General features: G+C 42.6%; 1 protein-coding gene across 1 annotated transcript in view; it reads left to right on the forward strand.

Annotated features, from left to right (window-relative positions):
- MYH10 (myosin heavy chain 10) overlaps window positions 1–17,773 on the forward strand; it is an 83,251-nt gene that overhangs the window by 51,238 nt on the left and 14,240 nt on the right. The window contains exons 10-24 of the mRNA XM_058817368.1: window positions 1,901–2,019; window positions 2,533–2,685; window positions 3,076–3,249; window positions 4,500–4,673; window positions 5,406–5,520; window positions 8,972–9,165; window positions 10,803–10,924; window positions 11,322–11,391; window positions 11,489–11,649; window positions 12,225–12,333; window positions 12,419–12,550; window positions 13,509–13,715; window positions 14,686–14,823; window positions 15,296–15,419; window positions 17,544–17,715. Of these exons, the coding sequence (XP_058673351.1) occupies window positions 1,901–2,019; window positions 2,533–2,685; window positions 3,076–3,249; window positions 4,500–4,673; window positions 5,406–5,520; window positions 8,972–9,165; window positions 10,803–10,924; window positions 11,322–11,391; window positions 11,489–11,649; window positions 12,225–12,333; window positions 12,419–12,550; window positions 13,509–13,715; window positions 14,686–14,823; window positions 15,296–15,419; window positions 17,544–17,715 (2,164 nt within the window). The remainder of the gene's footprint in view (window positions 1–1,900; window positions 2,020–2,532; window positions 2,686–3,075; window positions 3,250–4,499; window positions 4,674–5,405; window positions 5,521–8,971; window positions 9,166–10,802; window positions 10,925–11,321; window positions 11,392–11,488; window positions 11,650–12,224; window positions 12,334–12,418; window positions 12,551–13,508; window positions 13,716–14,685; window positions 14,824–15,295; window positions 15,420–17,543; window positions 17,716–17,773) is intronic.

The following is a 17,773-nucleotide window of genomic DNA, read 5'->3' on the forward strand; positions in this document are numbered from 1 at the left end:
GGGATCTCACCTGCTGTGGTTTATTGGGATTATTGGCTGGGATCTCACCTGCTGTGGTTTATTGGGATCTACCTGCTGTGGTTTATTGGGATTATTGGCTGGGATCTCACCTGCTGTGGTTTATTGGGATTATTGGCTGGGATCTCACCTGCTGTGGTTTATTGGGATCTCACCTGCTGTGGTTTATTGGGATTATTGGCTGGGATCTCACCTGCTGTGGTTTATTGGGATTATTGGCTGGGATCTCACCTGCTGTGGTTTATTGGGATCTCACCTGCTGTGGTTTATTGGGATTATTGGCTGGGATCATTCCTGCTGTGGTTTATTGGGATCATTGGCTGGGATCTCACCTGCTCCTGCTGTGGTTTATTGGGATAACTGACTGGGATCTCACCTGCTGTGGTCTATTGGGATCATTCTTGCTTGAAGCACAGTTATGACTGACTGGAAAGGCTGGAACAATAAATTCCAAGCCCCTGGGTTATGCAGGGAGCTGAGTGTGGTATTTGGGGTGCCCTGGGACCCTCCTTCCTTGCACTGCAATATCCTTTACAGAATCCCCTGGCTACTTAATATTTTCAAGTTCTTGTTTTATTTGTTTGTTTTAAAGATCCTGAGAGCACTTCCTGCTTGGCCCCTGAGGTTGTGAGTTTTATCTGATGTGCTGGTGCAGATTTGTGTGCTCAGAGCCCAGAAATGCTCCTGTTTGTGGCTCAAGTGAAGGAGTGCTCAGTTTGTGACACTCCCCTGATCTCACTGCTTGTGTGTCAGGTCATGAACCCTTCTAGTGAGCATATGGCCAGACAGAGAATCTCAACATTAAAGAGCAATAATAGTTTTCTTAATACTAAAGAAAAAATAATGCAGCAAAACCTCACTTATAATAGTATGAACATCTGTTTTCCAATGCTGGTTTGAAAAAACAACTTTTTATTTTCATTTTGACAGTAAAAGAAGCTATCAGATATTAAAGATAAGGGGCCAAGTTCTTACTGGGTGGTGTGGAGAGCTACCGGCTAAAGGGCAACACTTCCCTGGACCTAAAAATACCTTCAGTGTCGCTGTCATTTTTAGAAGTGTGGAGTCACAAACACCCAAGCTCCTGGGCCTCGTGTTCAGGGGAGGGACTGATGCAGCAGGAGCCTGGAGGGCTGGGGTGGGTAATGCACATTTAAATAATGAAATTACATCAGGAGGCTCCTGCTGTTGAAGTGCCCTGCTGCCTGTGGTGTTGTTCTGTGTGAAATATTGGAATCCCAGGCTGGTTTGGGTTAAAGATTATCCCATTCCAACTGCCTGCCATGACAGGGACACCTCCCAGTGTGCCAGGCTGGCCTGGGGAGCGCTCAGCTCCCTGACAAGGTGGCACAGCCCTGCTTTGGGCTGGCACAGCTGCCTGCCCTGAGCCAGGTTTTAAGGCACCTTTAGGATGGTGGATTTGATGTGTGATGTCCCAATCATGTCCTTTTTTCCTGGGCATCAGAAAAGGGATCTAAATGAGCTGTTAATGAGCTGACCCCTGATGAATTCCAGCCTTTCCCTGCTCCCCAGGCACATTCAGCTGTGTTCCTGTGGACAGCTCTGCCAGCCTTGGGGACACAGCCCCCGAGGCTGGCACTGACCTGGGCACCGACCTGGGCACCTGTGCTGGCTCCTGAGATGCCACCTCCTGGTGAGGAGCTGCTCCAGGTGTCAGGGCAGGGTCTCAGTGCTCCCTTTGTCCCTCTGTCCCTCTCTCCCTGTGTCCCTCTGTCCCCGTGTCCATCTGGCTCTGTGTCCCCATATCCCCATGTCCCTCTGTCCCTGTGTCCCTCTGTCCCCCTGTGCCCCTCTGTCCCCGTGCTCCTGTGTCCCTGTGTCCCTCTGTTTGTGTGTCCCTGTGTCCGTGTGTCCCTCACAGTCGCACAGAAGCTCTGCCACCTGCTGGGAATGAACGTCATGGAGTTCACCCGTGCCATCCTCACCCCCCGCATCAAGGTGGGCCGGGACTACGTGCAGAAAGCCCAGACCAAAGAACAGGTGAGCTCTGAAAGGGCCACAAAGCCCAGACCAAAGAACAGGTGAGCTCTAAAAGGTCCAGAGAGCTCAGACCAAAAAACAGGTGAGCTTTAAAAGGTGCTTTAAAGACCGAGGGAAGCTGCCTCATCCTCATTAGCTCCTAACAAAGACAATTGGCTTTGAGTGTTTGCTGCTCTCTTAAAGCTTCACTGTCTTTGTGAAATGTTCTTATATGGTAAAAATCATCTGTAGAGTAGAAGAAACCTTTCCATTTCCTTGACTTTCTCCTGGTTTCGTCCTTTCATGTTGTGACATTATCAAATACTTGGAGACCTTTTGTTTTTATGGAGCAGTTTAGGAAGAAATTTTTCTTAACATTGATCAAACTCCAAACCATTCCTACTGCTTGTTTTCATTCCTCACTTGTGTTAACTCAATCCAGCTTCTTCCTTTACTGAGTTGTGATAACATCCATGTCTGTGTCCTTTTGATGGCTTTTCCAGGGTAAATAAATGTTCCTGTTTGGGTTTGCAGGCGGACTTTGCAGTGGAAGCCTTGGCAAAGGCCACCTACGAGCGCCTGTTCCGCTGGCTCGTGCACCGCATCAACAAAGCCCTGGACAGGACCAAGCGCCAGGGAGCCTCCTTCATTGGCATCCTGGACATTGCTGGCTTCGAGATCTTCGAGGTACAGGGAGATGTCGCTGCTCAGGTTTTCGTTTTCCTGTTTCTGTGGGGTGAGGGCAGCTGCAGAGGCACCGAAAGCAGCGTGGTCTGAGGTTACACAAGGGGTTGGTTTGGGGTGTAAAGGCTTTGACAGCCCAAAGTTACAGTGCCAGAAAATAATAATTTAATCTTTAATCCTTCTTTATGTGTGGTAGTTGTTCCTACCATAATTTAATAATTCCTACTATAATTGATGTCAGGGAGATTGGTAGAATTGCATTCCCGTTTTCTTTGTGTTACATTCAAACTTCACAAAGTTTTGGAGAATTTCCTTATAAAGTCAAATTTTTGCCTCCCAGATCTGTGGTACCTTGTCACTAACTCATTCTTGAACACTGATGTTGTTTTGTAGCTGAACTCCTTTGAGCAGCTCTGCATTAACTACACCAACGAGAAGCTGCAGCAGTTGTTCAACCACACCATGTTTATCCTGGAGCAAGAGGAATATCAGCGAGAGGGCATCGAGTGGAACTTCATTGATTTTGGCCTGGACCTGCAGCCTTGCATTGACTTAATTGAAAGACCTGTAAGTTTGCACATGAATAATGCTCTGAGGAGGAGAGCTTGGAGTGCTGACTGTGTCTTTTGCTGCCTGCAAATAAGACATTTCTTTGTAGAGCTGTCATTAAAAGGGAATTAACTGGAATGCTAAAGCTCAAATCTAAAATACTGTGTATTGTTAATAAAAGGATTTATCCAGAGGGGATTTTGCCCTCATGTCAGTGTAAAACACTGAGCTCAAGATATGAAGCTGCTATTTTTATACCTTTTCCCCTAGTACTAATGAAGTCATTAATCCTGTCAGTGTCATTAAACTGTGCCATTGTGGTGTAGGAGCTTTTTGTGGTGTAGAAAGTTTTCCCAAGACTTGTGGTAGACTTCCTTCATTGGAAATCAATAGCAAAATTCCTGAAACTTTGTGCAGAGTAGAGTTTCCCCTCAGAAAATTGCCTTGTAAATAGGAAAACAGGATCTCAAAAGTGGTTTTAGTCACTGTGGTTTTTAACATCCTCCTCTGGCTGCTGAATCCATGGAAGCTGAGGAGCAGATGGGGAGAACAGAGACTCCTGAAAGTTTGTTCTGTCCATCTCAGAACCTTTTAAATGAAACCTGGGCCAGTGCAGGTACTCTCCTGCCTGTTTCTGTGTATCCTGGGGTGCAGGGGAGCTCCCAGTGTTGTGCATCCTGACCAGCAGAAAAGCTGCATTCCTGTTTCCCTGGGGGAAAAGGGAAATTTGGTTTCACTTATCAAAGGTCTGCACTTTGTGTGTGGAACTGAGAAAGTTCTGCCTCCTTGGAAGGTAAAACCTCCTCCAAAGGAGGACAAATGTGGCTGCCCTCAGTGTGCACATGTTTAGGTGAATATCCTAAAACACCTCAAGTTATTTATTAACTTCAAAGCAAACCTCTGTACCCTCCCAGTTGTTCTGTAAGTGTGATGGCAGGTACATGGAAACATCTCTCACCAAATGGGTGAACTTTGCATTCCCTCAGAACCTTTTAAGTATAAACCTTTGCAAAGCAAGGCTCTGGTCAGCAATGACCAGCTCAGTGGTGTGCCCATGGATATTGGAATGAGTTTGTTTGAGTCAGCCATAGCATCCTTCTTGACCTGGACTCCCCCACAGCTTGTTTTAACTGAAATAAGCCTTGGAGTATTTTGGACTACCCTTATTGTGATGTTCAGTGGTGCACTGGAAATATTAAACTTAAAAAAATTAATATATATGTATATACATCTATAAAACATAAACACATTCCTTACCTGCTTTTCAGGCAAATCCTCCTGGTGTGTTGGCATTGCTGGATGAAGAATGCTGGTTCCCTAAAGCTACTGACAAGACATTTGTGGAGAAATTGGTCCAAGAGCAAGGAACTCATTCCAAGTTCCAAAAGCCAAGACAGCTAAAGGACAAAGCAGACTTCTGCATTATTCACTATGCAGGGAAGGTAAGGGCTCACCATTAAATTCTATTTGGAAAGGTTGGTTTGGGGCAAGTTCTCTCCTTTCCTGCTAAAGCCTGGATGCAAAAATAGACAGCTTCTGCCTTGGTTGGAGCAGAACCATGCTGGTCTACAGAGATTTCAGAGAATCTCTGTAGGGAATTAGGGAATTTTAGGGCTCTCTGGGTTGGGATGAAACCCAGGTTGGTGTCAGTGATTTTTTAGCTGCTGAGCTGGGGTTTATTTGGAAATCACAGGTTTGGCCCTTTAAAGATAAAAATTTGTTTTCTGTATAGAACCAAGTGTTTAAATGTAAATACTGTAGAGAAATTCTAAAAAATCATGCTGCAGCACATCCTTAGTTTACTCTCCAGTAATTTAGATAAAGTAATTGGTGTCTGTCCTAGAGCTGGTTTTACATCTTCACAATGAAACTTACTTTGGCAATAAAGTGGGCAGCAAATAAATACCCAGCTGTCAGTAAGAAAGCAGTCAGATTGCTGAATTTTGAAGAAAACCCCATTTACTCTTCCAAAAGTAAACTTGTGGTACTTTGTGGTACTAAGAAGGCTCAGCCAGCAAATGTGAGCACCAGGCAGGGCTGGATCTGAGCTTGGAGCCAGCCTTGGTGGTTCTGAGCTTGGGCAGTGAGAGGAAAGCACCTCTGATGTTTGATGCTGAGAAATGGAAACCTGGAGCTGGTTATTCTCTGAGCCTGAGCCCTTGGCTGCCCTGCAGGTGGACTACAAGGCAGATGAGTGGCTGATGAAGAACATGGACCCCCTGAACGACAACGTGGCCACACTCCTGCACCAGTCCTCGGATAAATTTGTGGCTGAGCTCTGGAAGGATGGTAAGAGAGCTCTGAGCACAGATTGTTGGTGATTTCACCTTGCTGGATGAGTTGTTTGGGGTGGTTTTTTAATGCCTGTTCCTTCCTCACCCTCCACTTCTCCATTGTAAATCCCTACAGCATTTTCTCTCTTACTTAGTGCCCAAAGTCCACCAAGGAAGCTGAGTTGCACCTCTGGTCCCTTGCACATGTACCATTTCTGAGTAGCTGCTTCTCATGTTCATTACTGGAACTGATACTCACTTATTTCTTGTTTTTCTGTGTCCGACTTCATGTGGAATCTTGTCCAGAACTCTTGGTTGGGACTTGCTGCAGTGGAGTCCTGAGTGTGAACAGCTGGGGTGGTTCTTGCTGTTGGTAAAGCACTGTAAACACTGTGTCTGTGAGCACCAGCTCAGTTATTTCCTGTGCAGTGGTGGGTGGTGCTCTGGAAATCCACATCTCCTAAAATTCATTGCAATAGCAGCTGTAGCAGTGTTGAGATTAAAATCAAATCCTGTTTTAGCTGCACACTGCTGCTCAGCCAGGTTACCTGCCCATCACCTGCAAATATTTATCAGTACTTGCACCAAATGACTCCAAAAAGCAGAAATAGCCACATAAATACTTAGCAGGGACTTTTCTATTCTGCTTTTTAACATCACAGCGTATATTTACATGTCACAGGATATAAACCCTGCAGTTTGTTACTTGAGGAGGAAATGCAGCTTGTGATTTAGGTGGTGCTGGAGGTTAATGCTGAGTTTCCCTCTTTGGGCAGCCACAGAGAGCAGCTTTAATGAATCTGTAAAGAACTTTTTGGTTGGGGATCTGCCCCTTTCCCACAGAGCAATTGTGTTTTGCTCCAAATCCTCACATCCTCTTCCCACAGACCATTGAGATGTGCATGGGATATGTTGTGGCACAGTGAAGTGTGTTTGCAATTGGTGAACCTGTTGTTTTTACTAACTCAAGTGTCTTGTGTATCTGCTCTTCTGTCTTTGTGTTTCTGCTGTTTCTCTGCCTTAGAGATTCAGAATATTCAGAGAGCCTGTTTCTATGACAATATTTCTGGTCTTCATGAGCCACCAGGTGAATGGATATAAAACACTAGGCCTACTAAAGGCAGGGCTGTTGTACCTCCAGGAGAACCATTTTTGCTCGTAGGCTTGCATGAACTTCTCATTTCATGCTGAATTTAGGTAAACCCCCCCCAGCCCCCCTGGGGCCCCCAGTGCATTCCTGTCCAGCTGCTGCTGCACACACACAAAGCATCTCCAGTTTTGCATTGCCGATGAAAAGGTTTGTTGCTTCCTGGTTCCATGAGGAGATGTAGAATTGCCTCTAAAAGTGACAATTCTGGTAGCTGCAAGCATTTGAGAGAATGCAAAAGCTTTGGAACACTATCAAGCTTCTTTCTGCAGTCCAACATTGACAAAACTCTGGGATCTTTAGGACGTGGCTGTGTCCTTTTTGGAGGAGAACTCAAGAATGTTTTGAAGTATCAGGATGAGTGCTGCAGTTTTAGTGGGGGTAGAAAGTGAAATAAACTTCTTCCAGCCTTGTTGGAATTGTTCTTTTATTTAAAAGCCTATTAATTTTAATATTTATATAAGCTGCAGATGTTTTTTGGGGTATTGAGAAATCAAGAAGTGCATTGGAATATCTTTGAAGACACTTAAGATATTTAATTCAACTTCCTCATCCTTCTTGGATTCCTCTCCCCAAGTTTAGAAGCACAAGGATGTGAAGGTTGTGCCCTCAGATTTTGGGTTTATCTCTCACCACTCCTGATAGATCCTATCCTTGAGGAAACCAGGGATATTCCCAAAGGAATTCCTGCAGAGCTTTGACCCAGGAGCTCCAGCCAGGGGTGGTGGCCCAGCCATGCAGTTCATGCTTTAACCTATAGGCAGAGCTCACGTTTAACTCCAATCATCCTGTTTGGAACATAAATCACCCTCCTAGAGCTGGAGCACAGAGGGGAGGAGCACAAAACTGCAGGATCAGATCTGTGTGCCAAATTGTAGGAAGTACAAGGTGAAATAAAGCTGAGTGGTTGCAGTCCTTAGCGGGGCCTTGTGGCTGCAGGTTTCTAATATTGGCAATCATTTAATTCTCTAGAAAACTGACTCCTGTAGTCTCTGTCTCATGTCTGATTTGGGACTAAATTCTGCTTCGAAACAAATATTTGGGATTTGACCTTATAAACACCTTACCACCTGCTTACTTCTCCAAATTTAATAAGTTTAATTCTTGTGTTCAAAACCCTGTGGAGGATCCAGGCTCTGCTCTACACACAAGACTCAGATTTGCTGCCCTGTATTTCTCTGCTTTTAATTTTCCTTTTTTTTTAATAGACCTTTGACTAGTTGAATATTAGGAAGAAATTAAATAGAATATTGTCCCTTAAATAGAAAATTAAATAGAAATTGTCCCTTACTTGTCAGATAATTCTAGTAGAAAACCATAATTCCCTCTGCTTTGGTTTAAATGAATTTGAAAATAATGTGACAAAAGTGAAGATGTAGCCTACAAATAGATTCTTGTTTCTGGCTGCCCAGCTTGGATTTCGTGGAGAACTCCCAAATGTTGGGATCTGCTCAGTCCTGAGAAGCACCAGCTGTAATTACTGAGGTGTTAAACCGCTTGTGTATCTTTTACTGAACTGTGTAACAATTCTTGACTTGCACATGGAATCACCTTCAAGGTTTTAATAATGGCACTCACATTTCTAATTGTGCTTCTGAAAAACAAACCCTTGAGATTCTTACCCAAAATGTTCCAAAAAATCAAAGACAAGTCTCTATTCTGATGCTTTATTAAAGGCAGCTTGGAAGTGCTTTGGTGTGGAGTTTTCCTGGTTGGAAACTTGTCTTTTGGGCAGGGAGATTTTTCCAGGTGTATTTAAAAGTGGGAAGAACTCTCCCAAATAGGAGCTGAGCACAAATCTGGCAGACATTTTTTTCCCTCTTGTCATTGAAATAACACTATTTCCAACTCTTCTGGAAATTTCTATTAAAACTATTTCTATGAAGTGAAGTCAGGTTTAAGCTATTCTATTTAACCTGTTCTATTGTCATAAGTGACTTTTCACGCACAGATGTGTAATTGCAAATGTTCAACCCATGAACACTGTGCACTGTAAGGACTCAGACAGAGAGCTGCCTGTGAACTGGCATTTATCTATGTACAAAAACAATTTATCTAAACACAAAACAGCTTTCCTGGTCATGTAGAACTGCAGGTAAAGAGCTGGATATCTCAGCCTGTACATCCTGAAGCTGCACTCGTGTGCTGGATGAGTCTGTGGCTGTTGGTCCCCGAGCTTGTGTCGCGGTCCTGCTGCGCCGCCTCGCCCGCCAGCGCTGCCCCCGGCTTCTGCTGCTGCTCCCGTGCCACCAGGGCCACCAGGGCCACCCTGGCAGCCCCTCGGGGCGGCCGCTCAGCCCTCGCCTCTTGTCCCCTGCAGTGGATCGCATCGTGGGGCTGGACCAGGTGACGGGCATCACGGAGACGGCCTTTGGCTCAGCCTACAAGACCAAGAAGGGCATGTTCCGCACCGTGGGCCAGCTCTACAAGGAGTCCCTGACCAAGCTGATGGCCACGCTGCGCAACACCAACCCCAACTTCGTGCGCTGCATCATCCCCAACCACGAGAAGAGGGTAGGGGTTGCAGGCCACTCCTGGTGCCTGCTTCTCCTTGGTCTCACCTACCCTGAGCCCTGCGGCCTGCCCAGGCCTTCCCTCTCCACTCAGGGCTGTCACACTGGGCACTGGCTACTGAGAGTTCCCTGCACATGCCCTGACTCACCCAGATGGCTTCTGGCCTGAACAACTGAAAGTACACTTTGCCGCTGTAATAATTGATTTAATAATAGAATTTAATTTAATCTATAATTTATTTAATTTATAATTTAATAATATAAATTTATTTTATAATTGATTTAAAAATATAATTTAATTTATAATTTATTTAATTTGTAATTTAATTAATTTAATTTATCATTTAATTTATTTATCATTTAATAATATAAATTCATTTTATAACTATTTTAATAATTAATTTAATACCAATTAAATGAATCTGTGTTTTATTTTGTCCAGGCTGGAAAACTGAAAGTACACTTTGCCACTGTAGTAATTCATTTAATAATATAATTTAATTTTTAATTTATAATTTAATCTATAATTTAATTTATAATTTAGTAATATAAATTAATTTATTAATTAATTTAATAATTAATTTAATACCAATTTAAAGAATCTGTGGTTTGTTTTGTCCAGGCCGGAAAACTGAAAGTACACTTTGCCACTGTAATAATTGATTTAATAATAGAATTTAATTTAATTTATAATTTATTTAATTTATAATTTAATAATATAAATTTATTTTATAATTAATTTAACAATATAATTTAATTTATAATTTATTTAATTTATAATTTAATTAATTTAATTTATAATTTAATTTATTTTTCATTTAATAATATAAATTCATTTTATAACTATTTTAATAATTAATTTAATACCAATTAAATGAATCTGTGTTTTATTTTGTCCAGGCTGGAAAACTGAAAGTACACTTTGCCACTGTAGTAATTAATTTAATAATATAATTTAATTTTTAATTTATAATTTATTTAATCTATAATTTAATTTATAATTTAGTAATATAAATTAATTTATTAATTAATTTAATAATTAATTTGATACCAATTAAAAGAATCTGTGGTTTGTTTTGTCCAGGCCAGAAAACTGAAAGTACACTTTGCCACTGTAATAATTAATTTAATAATATAATTTGATTTTTAATTTATTTAATCTATAATTTAATTTATAATTTAGTAATATAAATTAATTTATTAATTAATTTAATAATTAATTTAATACCAATTAAAAGAATCTGTGGTTTGTTTTGTCCAGGCCGGAAAACTGAAAGTACACTTTGCCACTGTAATAATTAATTTAATAATATAATTTAATTTTTAATTTTTAACTTATTTAATCTATAATTTAATTTATAATTTAGTAATATAAATTAATTTATTAATTAATTTAATAATTAATTTAATACCTATTAAAAGAATCTGTGGTTTGTTTTGTCCAGGCCGGAAAACTGAAAGTACAGTTTGCCACTGTAATAATTAATTTAATAATATAATTTAATTTTTAATTTTTAATTTATTTAATCTATAATTTAATTTATTTAATTTCTAATTCAATAATACAAATTATTTTTATAATTAATTTAATAATTGATTTAATACCAATTAAAAGAATCCGTGTTTTATTTTGTTTAGGCTGGAAAACTGGACCCACACCTGGTTCTGGATCAGCTCCGCTGCAATGGGGTTTTGGAAGGAATAAGGATTTGTCGGCAGGGATTCCCAAACAGGATTGTGTTCCAGGAATTCAGGCAGAGGTAATAGCAGCAGCAACACCCTTTTCAGTTCCTAGGAGCTAAAGTTCCTTTTTAAATAATTGAAGACCCCACATTCCTCCCTTCTCCCCCAGCACAGCTCAAAGAAAATCAAAACCTGACTGTGAGGCCTTGAATTTCATATGTTTAACTACTGCAGTTTATTCTGAAGGCAGTAGGCAAGGGGAACAATCCAAAGTTGGCTGCTGGAAAAGGTTCCTGGAGGAATTCCCTAACTGTGCACTTGGTCACTGTAGTTCATGCTACAAATCACTAAGTTTATACTATAAATCACATTGCCCATTGCTGAGTGTAAAGGTGTTTTTGCATTTATAAGTTTATACTAAAAATCATATTGTTTATTGCTGAATGTAAAAGTGTTTTATCATTTGCCTTCCAGGTATGAGATCCTCACTCCCAATGCAATTCCCAAAGGTTTCATGGATGGTAAGCAGGCCTGTGAGCGTATGGTAAGTGTCCATAGCTAAATATTGTCTAAACATTGGAAAATTTCCCTAAATTGTCCTTTTCTTGGTGTAACAACAATGCCCTTGCCTGTGTGTTCAGATCAGGGCCTTGGAGCTGGATCCCAACTTGTACAGAATTGGACAGAGCAAGATCTTCTTCCGAGCTGGAGTCCTGGCACACCTGGAGGAAGAGAGGGACCTGAAGATCACAGACATCATCATCTTCTTCCAGGCGGTGTGCAGGGGATACCTGGCCAGGAAGTGAGTGTGCTCTGGGACTGGATCTTCCCTTGGCTCTCCCAAGGCCCTCTGATGGCGAGCTGTGCTTTAAAACTTGAATTTTAGGAGAGATTTTCTGAGTGTGCTGCCTGAGGAACTGTAATTGTATCCTGGGTGTTAAGAGGATTTTTGCCTGGGGAAAATTTGCACCTTCATTCCTTAAGAATATCTCCTTTCCCTGCTCTTGCCTTTGTGGCACACACAGCCCTAAACAGTGGCTGCAAATTCCTTTGTCTCTCCTCCTGTCCCACTGGAGGTTCCTGGAAGTTCTTTGGAAAGCTGCTTTTTAAAAATTAAAGTAGCTAATCCATCCTGATTTTGTCTTTTTAAGAAAAAAACCTGTTGAGAGTAAGAGCAAACAGACTTTTTATTGGAAATGATGAATGCAGCTCTTGCTCTGACTCTGTAGGAACAAGAACTCATAAATTCACTGTAGTTACTGAAACTTATAAGGCTATTTATGGTCTATAAGTGTTGTAGGGTTGTGTAACCTAAAAATTAAATGATGGTCAGCTGTATTTAACACATCTATTTATTTAACTTCTTGCTGTCTTCAGGGCCTTTGCAAAGAAGCAGCAGCAGCTGAGTGCCCTGAAAATCCTGCAGAGGAATTGTGCTGCATATTTGAAGCTGAGGCACTGGCAGTGGTGGAGAGTCTTCACCAAGGTTCCTCCTGTTCTGTCTTTTCTCTTTCATTCACCTATAAATAGCTGAGGGCAGGCTCTCACATCTTCATTTCCCACCTGTGCAGGTGAAGCCTCTTCTGCAGGTCACTCGTCAGGAAGAAGAGCTTCAAGCCAAGGATGAGGAGCTGATGAAGGTGAAAGAAAAACAGACAAAAGTGGAGGCAGAGCTGGAGGAAATGGAAAGGAAGCATCAACAGGTTTGTGTCCAAGATCAGCTTTTGATATGCAGGACATGGATTATTGTGCTGTGTCCCATGTGAGGGAGCCGAGGAGGGTCAGGTGAGCTGATTCCCACTCTGCTGGAGCGTGGAATGGGAAGATACAGCACTGAAATGTGGAATAGGGATGCAGGAACATGTTACCAAAACAAAACCTGATTTTGTGGCCTTCCTTGGTTTACAGGAGAAATTCAGTGGCAGTGTCATTCTGTGCCTGGGCTGGGCAGGCTGTGGGCAAACACTTGGGGCAGCTGTGCAGATCTGTGGTGGCTTTCTGTGCTGGCAAAAACTTGGTGAATAAAGGAAGAGCAGTTCCAGTGTCACCTGGAGAGACAAGGAGCTGATGGATGGACCCTCAGTGGGTGGGGGCACTCCAGGGCTGGCAGGCAGTGCCTTCATTCCAGTGACAAGGATGGGGACTGGGACTGGCCAGAAGTGCCAAGATCAGCCCATGGCACTGCCCGGCCACCCTGCAGGAAATGCTGCTGGAGCCAGAGCTGGTGTCCTCTGAACTGCTGCTAAATTATAATTATTTATTATATTGTAGCTTTATGTCTTTTTGTAACTTTTATCTTTTTGTTTTCCTTGTGAGAGGAATTCTATGAACAAGATACGTACTAAGATTGATAACTACAAGGGAAATTCTGGGTGCTGCAAGAAATCATGTTAGCAATTTGGTAGATGTTTGGCCATTGTTTCCTCAAATTTAAATTAATCTCAGCATCTCAGCAGATTGTTAGGAGGCACTCAGAGATGTCTCTCTATAAAAGTAGCAAAAGCCTCTTCTGGAAGCCCTTGGTGTGGGATGTGGACATGGGAGGCAGGAACTGGAGCACAGTGTGGTCTTGAAGTTCCTCTATGGCTGTCACAGGTGTAATCTCTCACCAGAGTCTCTGAAGTATCATTTTTAAAGCTTCACTGCCTTTTGTATTTGCAGGTGCTGGAGGAGAAGAACATCCTTGCAGAGCAGCTCCAGGCTGAGACAGAGCTCTTTGCAGAGGCTGAGGAGATGAGGGCTCGCTTGGCTGCCAAAAAGCAAGAGCTGGAAGAAATTCTCCATGATTTGGAGTCCAGGGTTGAGGAGGAGGAGGAAAGAAACCAAATATTGCAGAATGAGAAGAAGAAGATGCAGGGCCATATCCAGGTATGGTTATCAGTGACTGGAGGTGGGGAAGTGGGGATGGGAAAGCTCCCTCAGCTTCTCTACAGGACAGAGGAATTTGGCTCCTGAGTGGAATAAAATGATTCTCCTCCTCTCTCCTCTCCTGCCCTGCCCTGCCCTGCCCTGCCCTCATGTCACTTGTGAGAGAAATGTTCCTTTTGGACTGAAATCCAGGGAACATCATGAGGAAATGACTCCTTTGACTTCACTAAGACAATGTCATTTCCTCCAGGTTACTTGATTGAGGTGTTTTTGAAAATCAGATTATTTAGATGCTTCCTTTTAAATAATGGTGGCCCTGAAAAAGGGAGCAGCTGAGAACTTACCTGTCTTGAAAAATATTAAAAGTAGTTGAAGAGGGAATAAACTCCACTTCTCACAGCTTTTGATGCAATAAAAAAATGTCTCTTAATCATATTTAAATGAATCATGTTTAAACCCTCAAAAGCACAGGGCATTATTGCTTTTTAACTCTTGTGTCAATAACTGAACTGGCTCAGCTGTGATACTGAAATAAGGAGGGTTGTTTCCTGTGGAATCTCTTCCCAGATCCTGCTGTTTTTCCACCAGGTGCCCCATTCAGGTGCAGTGTGCTGGGAAGCCTCTGACCAATCAACCTGATCTGATTGGCTGTCATTAATTACAGATTTTTTATTTTATAGTTGGAATTAGGAGGGTGAAGCCTGTGGCAGTGAGTTTGTGTTTCCTAGAGAGCACATTTCACCTGAAGCTGCAATCCAGAGCATCAAAAATTCCATGTGCATCCCATGGCCCTTCATTCCTCACCAGATCATTCATCCTGTCAATGAATCTAACAAAGCAAATGTGGGTTTGCTGTGTGTTAGGGCAAAAGACTTTTCAAAATAACACATCTTTGTCACTGAGTTAAAAAACCCAAGTTACCACCTGGATAACCTGGGAAATGCTCAGATGCAGTTGTCTCTGTTCCCAGGACCTGGAGGAACAGCTTGATGAGGAGGAGGGAGCTCGGCAGAAGCTGCAGCTTGAGAAAGTGACAGCTGAGGCAAAGATCAAGAAGATGGAGGAGGAGATCCTGCTGTTGGAGGACCAAAATTCCAAATTTCTGAAGGTGGGAGCAGTGTGCATGGTGGAGGTGCCAAGGGACAGCTCCCAGAGCTGCTGTCACAGGGTCTGAGGCGCCTTTGGGGTGTGAGACACTGGAGAGAAGTTTGGGCTGACATTCCAGAGGGAGTTTGTCATGCATTCTTCCCAGTTTCATGACTCTCCCAAATCTTAGAGCTGGAAAAATGGTTTGTAGCTGCCATTGTTCCCTGCAAACAGTGCTGTCCTAAAGGCAGGCCTGCTGTGTGCTGAGTTGCAGGTCTCTCTTGGAAAATAAATATTCATGGTTCCGAACAGTTCCAGTTGATCCCTGATATTGACAATCACTTGAAATAATATCTGTATCAGAAACAAAATATGTAATAGAACCTTGTGCTGTCTGACAGCCCCTGTGGGTTCTGTACATTCCTTTATTTGCACTGCTCGGGGACTCTGGAAGCTGTGTTGAAGTTATTTTCCCTCTCCTCTCTCCTCCCCAGGAAAAGAAGCTGATGGAGGATAGGATTGCTGAGTGCTCTTCTCAGCTGGCTGAAGAAGAAGAAAAAGCCAAGAACTTGGCCAAGCTTAAGAACAAGCAGGAGATGATGATCACTGATTTGGAAGGTTTGTAGTGCTTTATTTTATTGAGCAGCCTGCTCTGGTGGAACGTGTCCTGCCCAAGGAATGAGCTGAGCTTTAAGGTCTCTTCCAACCCAAACCATTCCATGATTCTACCTAAAATGGTTCCATTCCTTTAGCCATTTATTTCTGGTTGTTTTGCCAGTGTTGTCACAAGTTAAACCTGACCCATATGCAACCCTTCTTGATTTGGTGTTGTTTTATTTTAATTACTATAGATACTGCACAACATTAACGAGCTGCCAAGTGAAAGTTGCAAAATAAAAGAGAAAGTTGTTCTCTGAGCCCTAATTTGGGAATGCTTCCTGCACTTGGTGTGTTGGGGCCTGTCTTGGTGCATATTTTGAGGCTGATGTGCTTCTGGAAGGATGTCAGAGTTTTACCTTATCTGTGCAGGCAGGTGCTGAGCTAACAGGGGTAGCAGTGATTGATGAGCCTTATCTTTAACTGTTCATTCAGACTCTTTAAGGTGGGTCTAAGCAAGCTTTACTCACTGGAAAATAATGCTGGAGTAGCTTTGTGCTTAAATCAGGACTAGGAACTTGACAGATGTGTTTGGTTACAGAGCTAGTCCAAGACTGATGGCCTTAGAAGTGGAAATTAAAGCTTGTATTTAAGGCATGCAATTTCTTGGCTAGGAAAGCAAAGTAAAATGATATTTACTCTTGGAGATGACTCAAGAAGCCATTAAGGTCTCTCTGCTAGAGTCTTGTCACTGCTAGGCACTGATATTTGGGGAAAAAATTAATTCAGTTTGCTGGGAACTCCCTCAATTACAAAATTGGGTCTTGTGACACTGCTCTCAGTGTCACTCATCAGGAACTTCATGTAAAAACAGAGGGAAAAGTACAAATCTTTGGGAATGTGAAACTGCTTGGAGAAAAGCAGAGTTACCTTAGGTTGTCTGGAAACCCCAAACAGCCCAGGGTGGCCCTGAGGTGGTTCCTGACCTTGGCTCCCTTTCCATCCTGTCCAGGAGCTTTGGAAAGGGTGTGAGGGAAATCCCTGCACTGAGGAGCCACAAGGGATTGAACAAGGGAATGAACTCCTGCTGTCACTCAGAATTGTACATTTGTGCCATTTATTGTACATTTGTGCCATTTATGCCCTTAGAACTGGGCTGAGGCTGTGAACATTACATCACATCACATCATATTACATTACATTACATCATATTCTATTCTATTCTATTCTATTCTATTCTATTCTATTCTATTCTATTCATGCTATACTAAAACTATACTAAAGAAAGAGAAAGGATACATCAGAAGGCTGAACAAGAATGAATAATAAAAACTCATGACTGACTCTTCAGAATCTGACACAGCTGATGGTGATTGGTCATTAATAAAAAACAATTCACAGGAAACCAATCAAACATGCACCTGTTGGTAAACAATGTCCAGCCACATTCCAAAGCAGCCAAGCACAGGAGAAGCAATCAGATAATTATTATTTACATTTTTTTCTGAGGCTTCTCAGCTTCCCAGGAGAAGAAATCCTGCAAAGGGATTTTTCAGAGAATATCCCAGTGACAGCTGAGGTTGCTGTGCCCTGCTGGGGGGTGTCTGTCCTAAAGAGCTCCTTGGGGCTGGATATCCCAGCTGCACAATAAATCCCTGGGAGGGAGCTCTCAGGGCTGCAGAGTTTTGCTAAATATTGATGGGACGTGATTAAACAGCACAGACTCTTGTAAAATGGTTTATTCAAGTTTACTTTAAGCTATGCCATTTTCCAGCAGATTTTTGGAGTCTGGCCTAGCCCTTCCAAAGCCATGCAATTGTTCCAGCCCACGGTTTATCTTCTTTTTTGGGTGTTGATGGCTGGGATTATCTGGCCTAACAGCTCAAGCTGCTCTGTCAGATCCCACTCCTTATTTTCTACCAAGATGTTTCTGTTTCCTCATCTCGAACTATTCACAGTTGTCAGAGACTTTCCCTGACTTTCTGACTAAGTCATGCAGTTCTCCTTTGCTATTTCATTTTTCTGCAGACTGGAGAAAGAATTGAGCAGCATAAATTAAACTTCCCACCCTTCCTGCCACCCCAGAGTCCCTGAGGGTGACGAGAGGGACAATCCCACAGGAATTTAATTCTGTGCTTCCTTTAGAACGCCTGAAAAAGGAGGAGAAGACCCGCCAGGAGTTGGAAAAAGCTAAAAGAAAACTGGATGGGGAAACCACAGACCTGCAGGACCAAATAGCTGAGCTGCAAGCCCAGATTGAGGAGCTGAAGATCCAGCTGGCCAAGAAGGAGGAGGAGCTGCAGGCTGCTGTGGCCAGGTCAGAGTGGGGCAAAGCTGCTCCCCAAAGGGAATTTCCCCTGCCTGCAGTCAGGGCT

Source organism: Ammospiza caudacuta, chromosome 19, assembly GCF_027887145.1.
Source record: "Ammospiza caudacuta isolate bAmmCau1 chromosome 19, bAmmCau1.pri, whole genome shotgun sequence".
Lineage (NCBI taxonomy): Eukaryota > Metazoa > Chordata > Aves > Passeriformes > Passerellidae > Ammospiza > Ammospiza caudacuta.